The sequence below is a fragment of the Bidens hawaiensis genome, unplaced genomic scaffold (genome assembly GCF_021521415.1).
Source record: "Bidens hawaiensis isolate Kalapana, Puna unplaced genomic scaffold, B.hawaiensis_p1.1 tig00058692_1, whole genome shotgun sequence".
Taxonomy (NCBI): Eukaryota; Viridiplantae; Streptophyta; class Magnoliopsida; order Asterales; family Asteraceae; genus Bidens; species Bidens hawaiensis.
In genome coordinates, this window is record NW_027500558.1 from 1,349 (window position 1) to 10,352 (window position 9,004).

The following is a 9,004-nucleotide window of genomic DNA, read 5'->3' on the forward strand; positions in this document are numbered from 1 at the left end:
ACTTGTCTTGATACATTTTAATCTAGGTCCAAAATAAAAGAAAACTTCCTACGTGTCCTCAAGCTCCAAAACAGCTACTGCAAACCTGAACAGTGTTAAAATAAACGTCAAACACTTGCGTGTTGGTGAGAAATCAAGTTTAATGCAATACAGTAAAATCTGCGCACAACATGTGTATGTCTAGAGTTTAGCAAGGGTGAAATCAGATTGTGATCAAGCCTAAGATAGATCATAGCTCATAGTTCAATCCGTGCTCCCAATTGAGCATAAAAACGAGAAAACATACTGTGCAAGTGTAAACAAAGAAAACCGTAAACGATTGGTCTCCCGTGTTCATCCAATGGATCCATGAAAACTTCGGAATAGGCCGAACAAAGCGGTTAATGATACACACATACAAATGACAGCCAAGTAAACATCCTCAACACATGGGACACTGTGCGACTAAAGTTCATAAACAGTTTAAGACTCTAAGTATGTATAAACACATGAACATCCCAAAACATTAAAAATAAAAAGGGATTAGGTACGAGATAACTCACTTGATAAACGGTGCGATGAAGATAAATAAAGCAAGAACCAAACAAGCAAAGTTAACCTATAAATAAGATTATCGGTTTAACGATTGATTTTAGTGTCTTGATTATAACTAACCATAGGTAATATGCATCGATTTATTTAAACAAATTATAAACATTTACTAACCGAGATCTGGGCAGAAAAGAAGAGAAATAAAAGCAGAGGCAAGGAGAGCTGGAGTTATGCTGACGGCTACGCTGCGAAGGTCTTCAGCAGGGAGAAAGAGAAGAGATTAAGTGTCTGTGTGTGAAATGTTAAAGAAAAAGGCTGGGTATAAATAGGCAAACCCTAGGGAACACAATCCCGGAAAAAGGGGAAAAATATCTCACCAAATCTAAGCAAAAGATATGGCAGCAGGAAAAGGAGAAAAAGCTGTTAGGTTACTGTTCACAGCACATGGGATATGTCAGGCAAACACTGTTCAAGGTAAGGAAAAGAAGATCTCAAAAGATATTGTCAGTCACCTTTTTCTGTCAACCAATAGGATTGACGCGCATGCTGCGCCGAAAGCAACTTTTCAGACAAAGCAAGTTAGGTCAACAGCACAAAAGATAAGATATCACCCAAGGTAAACGGCTGGATAAATCAAGATAAAAGACACAAGACTTAGCGCGAGAAAGCTGAGTGCGCGAAGGCAGACACAGAAGGTCAAGAGAGCGTGAGCGCGAAGGCAGACAAACAACCTTAACGCGTTGCGGAAAGAACTACATTTCCATGCGCACTGCGGGAAGAACCACAATTCTTAGCGCGTCGCGGAACCAACTGAAATCCTTAGCGCGTCGCGGGAAGAACATAAATCCTTAGCGCGTCGCGGGAAGAATTACAAATTCTTAGCGCGCTGCGAGAACTACAATTTACAGCGTGCCGCGGGAGGATCTACAATTCTTAGCGCGTCGCGCGGAGAAGTATCATTCTTAGCGCGCCGCGGGAAGAACTATAGTACCTAGCGCGTAGCGCAGGAACAGTCAATCTTCACGCAGGCTTCCTTGTAAGGAGTTTAGCGCGTGGAGCTGCGCAGACATCCTTAGGCGGGAAGAACCAAAGGAAAAGCAAGGAGTTAGGGAAACAAGGCTTAAGGGCGGGACGGCGACAAGAGAAAAGAAGGCGGAAAGAGAGAAGGAGAGGGACGGGACGGGCGGAAAGAAAAGAGAAGAAGAGGAAGGAGAGGCGGAAGAAACATTTTAAAAATATATATACATAAAGATTTATTAAAGGTTAGATTTATAAAGATTATAATAAATTTTTAAATCATAAAAAGAATCGGATCAGAAAACGGGTATCTGGGTCGGGTCGGATTCGGGCAGATGTTACACGAGTACCCATCCGAGCGGGACCGTCAGCCTCCCGCGGGTACATGAGCGACTGCAAGTCGTTCCCCTCTGAAATAAACAGGAAAGAAGTTAGAAGAAATTCTAAATTAACAAAAAGAAACAGAGCATACCGTAAGGAACAGAGTTCGAACCGTATTCAAGGACGATTGGGATCTTTTGCGCATCTGCATCCTTCCACACCCGGCTCATCCCCAGCATCACCATCCCGGACTCCGCAAACCGGTAAACCGGAGATTGGACTCGGGATATCTTCGAAAACCATTCCGCCTCCTGGTAGTTGGAGGCGTGAAGGCTGGGAAGTGCTTGCCCATTCTTGAATTTCATGGCAAGGGGGATGGCGCGAGCGGAAATGTAGAAGAACTCCCGCTTCCACGAGCGAAGACTGCGCTCGGTTGCGCAACTCTTCAAACCCTTAATCCGGGTTATCAGGGTATACCACCCCTGGATGCACCTCCAAGTGTAGAAGGTCATCAGGCGGTCGACATAGGGCTCAATGCCCAGAATCCGGCACACCCACTCGAAGTGGCGAATCTTGGCAATCGCCATCGGATGCACCTCGGTCAGGTGCACACCGTGCCTCTCAAGGACACGATAAACAAACTTTGTCAATGGGAACCTAAGATTCCCATAAACAAAGAATGCAGCATATACCCCGATCTTGCCTCTGGGGGCATCATACACCGTCTGATGGGGTTCAGGAAACTCAGGCTCGAGAGACTCGAGCATGAACTTCCTGACGATGTACTGATACAGATCGACAGGCAGAGCACACTGGCACTCGCCAGCAGTACTCTTGTCATCGGCTGTAGATTCGAGATCATGAGAAGACATCTTACAGATAAAAGAAGAAAACGATTTCAAGAGAATGCTTGCCTGAAAAGGTGAGTATTCGCCGGAAATCGTTTAGAAGAAGAAGAGAAAAGTGAAGTGTGGATTACAAAGAACCCTCTCCCCCTTTATATACTAATCGCAATTAATGCGATGAATTTAATGCGGAGGAGAGAGAAATCGAAGGTGCAATGAAACTATGACACGTGGCGAAAAGCAAGCTGGCAACAGCTGTTGAAATGACGCGTACCATTAATTTCGCGGCCACGCGCCCGAAAAATCGCGCCCACGCGCCTGAAAAAGCGTCTGGAATGACCATGTACTGTCACGTCACCATAACTTCCTGCACGTCCTGACACAGTCAGAAGAAACCGTCGCACGACGTTTCAGAGGTTTGGACTGTTCTTATCCTTTCACCAACTCTTCGAATTTCAAAAAAAAAAAAAAAAAAAATTCAAAAAGATTCAAAAGTAAGCGGGAAAATACCCCTTACCTTGGCAGCCAAGTAACCATAAGACGGGTGCGGGTACAGTGTTAAGGCAAAACCCTTCACATACTTAGCACCTGCAGGGAATTGAAGCCAAGAATACCTTGGCAACCAAGTAACCATAAGACGGGTGCGGGTACAGTGTAAAGGCAAAACCCTTCACATACCTAGCACCCGCAGGGAATTGAAGCCAATAATACCTCGGCAACCAAGTAACTATAAGACGGGTGCGGGTACAGTGTTAAGGCAAAACCCTTCACATACCTAGCACTCACAGGGAATTGACGCCAGAAATACCTTGGAAGTAAAGTAACCGTAAGACGAGCGCGGGTACAGTGTTAAGGCAAAACCCTTCACATACCTAGCGCTCCGCAGGGAATTGAAACCAAGAAGGATCTTCTGGGCAATGCTTGCGGAAACGGAAATAAAATCCCCGCATAGCGGGAACGTCGAGAACTACATTGTTTGAAGCTCCAGGATGGAATTGGTGGTTTTAACATAATTGATCACTATGTTCAAAACTACCAAAACCTCATGGAGAATCCACACAAGTGGAACTCAACGCTCCTGACTTGCGAGGAGGTTACAGACCTACCCGCATCATACCCAAAGATCAAGCAGGAAAGTCGGGAATTTCTGCAAGTGACAAGGACTTCCGCGGGAAGAATCCCCATGGAAAACCTTAAAAACCCTTTTCAAAACCCTTTGCTTAAGTCCAAAAGTTCACCTCACTTTATTAAACATTCATGAGAAGAACATTGGACTGGGGGGACTTGAAGAGGTAGGTCCCAGCAGAGCCCAGTTGGACCCGCAAGACTCACCTTGAAGAGAGACGTCTGCGCAGAAACCAACTGGATCCGCAGAACCCACCATGCTCAGAGACGTGACGTCCTTACGCGCAGTACGCAAGCTGTTCCCGCAGGAAATGCCTCCCAATGGTGAAGGACTCTGCCTGTTCCCGCAGTTGCGGATACAAGCCATCAGGGAAGGCCACCCGCGCAGCAAGGCTACACGCACAAGGCACTTAGCTCTCAATCATTCAGTGTCACCTGAAGGAATGAGCAAAGCCGGGAACAATCCCGCACAAATGCGGGAGGGGGAATACTCCCACCCAACTAAGCCAGTCCGTACGATACGGGAAGATCTTCTGTACTGTACCTGACGAGGTATGGGCAAAGATCTGACTAAAGATACGACAGCTTATTGACAACAGTATGGCGAGCAGCATGCTCCTGTACTGTATGTCACTATTAGCCGCTGCCTACTCACCAACTCCTGTCATACCACGTGCATAGCCGGCAGTTGGTGGAAAAGGAATAGTACACAGCAGGCCTGGTCACTGTCAGCCGCTGCCTACCCACCAACTACCAGCAGGGCACGTGCGTAGGCCACAGTTGGTGGAACAGGAATACTATTCAGCCGGCCACACCTCATTGGAAACCTACATTCGGCTATAAATACCCCAAATGGTATGATCATCTCATCTTATCATATCTGATCACATTACCATCATATTATCATCATATTATACCTGATATCTGCTCTAGCAATCTCTTAATATACATTTATATTTAAAGAGCAATCTAGTCTGATTCTCACGCCGGAGGGTGGTCACAAGGAGGAACCCCCCCCTTTCTCAGTGACAAGCTCACGGTGTCTGTTTTGCAGGTTATCAGAAGAACCATCTTTGCTGGGTCTAACCCCTCGTGGGAAACATCTATCTAACCCCCAGGTTTTCTCGTAATCTGCCCGGGGTCCGGTTAGTGTTTCTTCAGTTGTGGTCTTGGTTCATTGTATCTTCCATCTTTATTCGTCTTTAAAACAAGTCAAGCTTTTGCTCTTCAAAACATCTTTCAGCCGTCAACACCAAACCAACCGGAAAACATGACAACTAATGGATTCCGAGTACTCGACGAGAAATCGCTAATCGAATACATCAAATCCACGCCATCCTTAGCCTCCAAGCTCGGGCACGAACTCAACAACCTCAAAATAAAAGAAGTAGGTGACGGCAACCTGAACTTCGTCTACATCGTCATCTCTCCATCCGGTTCAGTCGTTATTAAACAGGCCGTACCATATGTCCGTTTGATCGGTGAGTCTTGGCCGTTGGCCAAGGAACGATCGTACTTTGAAGCTACAGCTCTTAAACGTCAGCATGAGTTGTGTCCAAAACATGTTCCAGAAGTTTATCACTTTGATAGAAGTATGTCGTTAATCGGGATGCGGTATATCGAGCCGCCGCATATAATATTGAGGAAAGGTTTGGTTTCTGGAGTGAAGTATCCTTTGTTGGCTGAACACATGTCGGAGTTCATGGCTAACACTTTGTTTTACACGTCTCTTCTTTATCTTACAACTACACAACATAAGACTGCAGGTGAACACTTTTTTTTTTTTTAATGTTTTGTTGTCTTTTTGGAAGTTTTGGCAACTTTTATTGTGACACAAATACAAAATGGCAATTATATATTGAAGTTAATGACTTTAATGAGTGTGTAAACTGTAAAGTATGTCAATTTAGTGATTTACGTGTTTTAGACTAAAAAGGACACATGGCCGTCTTCGAGAATTTAAATGTTTTGGCCGAGCTGAAATGAAAAGGCCGTAGGCCCTAACGAGTAACGAAATAAAAAGACTCGTATGCTCAATATTTCAAATGGGTTATGGATAAAAAAAGATTGGGCCTAATATCTGATAAAAGGATTACCTATTTTATAAATAAAACTAAAAAATATATATAAAATATATATATATAATTTTTTTTGTGCCCAAAAATTAAGTGCCTTGGCCGGTCGCCCAGGTTGCCCAACCCAAGAGCCAGCTCTGAATAGACATAACTATAAATTGCTAAAATTTAGAGAAAATCTTTTGTAGATTTCGTGTTGGATATAGGCCAATTTCGTCCGCTACTTATGAGCTCCGTAACCCCACTTGGCCACTTGTAGCCCAAGTTACGCTTTTTTCAAGTTTTGGTATTTTGTGGCATGTTTCTCTATGTCCAACTGGTCCATGTAAAAGTGTGCTAACTCTTGGATCAGCTTATCAGTGGGCGCATTTGATGTGGATAAGTGGAGATATCCATAGTTAATCGTGATTGAGTTAGAGCAATCCATGATGCATGCGCTCTTGTGCAAAAAGTGGACAATATTGGCCGGATGCTACATTTATGTTTATGTATGCTTTAAGGCACATGACATGAGATTTTACCTCGTGCAGTGGCCGAATTCTGTGGAAACGTGGAGATATGCAGGTTGACCGAGCAAGTGGTGTTTTCAGACCCTTACAAAATTTCTGAACATAACCGTTGGACTTCACCTTATCTTGATGGTGATGTCGAGGCTATTCGGAATGACAAAGAGTTGAAAGTTGAAGTTGCTGAGCTCAAGTCTATGTACATGCTCAATCAACCATGCTTTATGTTCTTTTTTTCATTTTTATTTTTATTTTTAATATTTCACATTCTATTATTTTGATACTCTTTAGGTTTTGTGAGAGAACACAAGCTCTAATACATGGTGATCTCCATACAAGTTCAGTCATGGTTACTCAAGATTCAACTCAAGTCATTGATCCAGAGTTTTCTTTCTATGGTCCAATGGGATTTGACATCGGCGCTTTCATTGGAAACCTGTTTTTGGCTTATTTTGCGCAAGATGGATATGCGGATGACCGAAAAGTATGTCTAGTTTAACATATTAAATTGTTACTAGTGTCTATTTTTGGTTTCATAAGTCAAGTATTAGTGTATCGTGAATTATGAATGCAGACATATAAAGAATGGATCATCAATACCATATCCGAAACTTGGAATCTTTTTCACAAAAAGTTTACATCACTTTGGGATAAACACAAAGACGGGCCTGGTGAGGCATATATTCATGAAATTTATAAAGATACCGAGCTTTGGGAGCTTGTAAAACAAAAATATATGATCGGTTTATTCCATGATTCACTTGGATTTGCGGCTGCCAAAATGATAAGGTGATTCATAACTGATGCAACTCTTAACTTATTCTGATAATATTTTATTTTATTGATAACTTATGTAACAGGCGAATTGTTGGGGTGGCTCATGTCGAGGACTTTGAGTCGATCGTTAATCCAGTCAAACGATCCGACTGTGAACGTCGCGCTCTTGATTTTGCCAAGATGCTTATGAAGAAACGAAGAAATTTCAACAACATTACTGATGTTATTTCTGTGGTTTAGGAACATATGTCAATAAAAATTACAGAAGCATATGTTTAAGTTTAAATATTTCATGTTTGACCATAAAAGTCAAAGTCAAACTATACCATTTCTTTTAAATAAGGATGCAACATAATTAAGTTTTCTTGTTCATGTCTTAACTATGATTATAAGCAGCCTTGTAGTCACTCCACAGCTGATCAACAGTCTTCCCAACCAAGTCAACAAAATAGTCAACACTATAAGCATACCGCATCTTCTTATTGAGTTCAGCCACAAACCCGTATCTAAGACCCTCACAATAATCAAGAAACCGAGCGGTTACATCATACCCCTGGTCCCACTTGTCACCTTGCCCCGGCTGGACCCAATGGCTTGGTATGTACCCCGCCTTTAGTCTCACAAAATCAGCAACCCCTTCAATCAATCCTGAGGGGGTGGACCCGTTACCCGACCACTGCCACACATGTGTCATTTCATGATAAATAACACCACTAAATTCTTTCATGAGATCACCTTGATAACCTGCAATATAATTTGTGCTGAAGTGGATCTCGTTATTCTCACAATAAGCAACGCCGTCCATGTCATCAAGGAATAGATGGACATTTGTCACGTTTGCACGGTCGGCCTTGTTTCTTTGTTGAAAGATTCTCCATATGAATAAGTTTGCGGACTTTAAGGTGTGTTTGGTGACCTTGTAACCGATTTGGTTCTCGTACCGGACCCCACCTGGAGTTTGTGCAGCGGTGTTGGTGATATTGTAGCTTACTGTTGCAAAGGTTGCTGGTAAGACTGCTAGAACTAGGATGAATGGCATAACCGCTATCATTTCCGTGTGTTTCGACATTGTGTTATGCATAAGTATGTGTTGCATGTTGACGCATTTGTAGTTTCTTGTGTGTATATATAGTGAGGATGTGGTAACTCACTTGTTATTTTCATGGCCATAAAATATTGGTTGAACCACACAGGCAACATTTGTATCTTTGTTTATGTTTGTATCAATAGTTTCATGTAAAATAAGGTTCAGCCTGCACATTTAATCAAGAATGGTCAAGCCTTATTAAGACTAGAGGGGCCAGCTGGCCACATGTCTAACAAGAAATTATGTTTCAATCTTTTATTTATTTTAATATAAAAATGTTCACTAGTCTAAAATCTAAATATTAAGATTAAAAGGGTATAGCAATTAAAAATAAATAAATAAATAAAAAGGGTATATAGTATAGATATAAACTTGGGCCCAAATATAATATAAGGCAAGATATAATCCAACCATGTTGGGCCCAAACAAGTATCAAAATGAGCAAGGGTAGCCTAGCCATAAGAGGAATACGCACATAGGCCATAGCTAGAGTTCAAGATTAATACTCAAGCAACCAAACTTATGTTAAATTCATTTTTGTTGACTTATTAATTAAGAACTCAACTAATCAAACATGAATATATTTTGTTCAAAACCATTAATGCTACAACTTTGAGTTAAATTATTCTTAAAACATGTTTGAACTTTGGTTTCTCATAAATACGAGTGTTACATGGTAGAAAATCACACCAAAAACATCTATATTTTGAGAGAACTTTT

The 9,004-nt window shown here is 42.1% G+C and overlaps 2 protein-coding genes across 2 annotated transcripts; one reads left to right on the forward strand and one right to left on the reverse strand.

The window, feature by feature from the left end:
- Window positions 1–5,057: 5,057 nt before the first annotated feature.
- LOC143602342 (methylthioribose kinase-like) lies at window positions 5,058–7,437 on the forward strand. The gene is made up of 5 exons (XM_077079486.1): window positions 5,058–5,605; window positions 6,445–6,619; window positions 6,712–6,904; window positions 6,995–7,209; window positions 7,281–7,437. The coding sequence occupies exons 1-5, from the start codon at window positions 5,110–5,112 to the stop codon at window positions 7,435–7,437; spliced, it is 1,236 nt and encodes a 411-aa protein (XP_076935601.1). The 5' UTR covers window positions 5,058–5,109.
- Window positions 7,438–7,447: 10 nt separating this feature from the next.
- On the reverse strand, window positions 7,448–8,297 carry LOC143602344 (uncharacterized). The gene has a single exon (XM_077079487.1). It carries the CDS (start codon window positions 8,291–8,293, stop codon window positions 7,574–7,576), a length of 720 nt encoding a protein of 239 aa, XP_076935602.1. The 5' UTR covers window positions 8,294–8,297; the 3' UTR covers window positions 7,448–7,573.
- Between the last annotated feature and the right edge of the window lie 707 nt (window positions 8,298–9,004).

What these genes read in the sequence shown, in the direction of transcription:
- LOC143602344 (XM_077079487.1), bottom strand. Translation starts at nt 8,293, where the DNA reads ATGCAACACATACTTATGCATAACACAATGTCGAAACACACGGAAATG.
- LOC143602342 (XM_077079486.1), top strand. Translation starts at nt 5,110, where the DNA reads ATGACAACTAATGGATTCCGAGTACTCGACGAGAAATCGCTAATCGAA. An exon ending in TACACAACATAAGACTGCAG is followed by an intron (nt 5,606 to 6,444) that starts GTGAACACTTTT and finishes TACCTCGTGCAG; the next exon opens with TGGCCGAATTCTGTGGAAAC. An exon ending in GCGGCTGCCAAAATGATAAG is followed by an intron (nt 7,210 to 7,280) that starts GTGATTCATAAC and finishes CTTATGTAACAG; the next exon opens with GCGAATTGTTGGGGTGGCTC.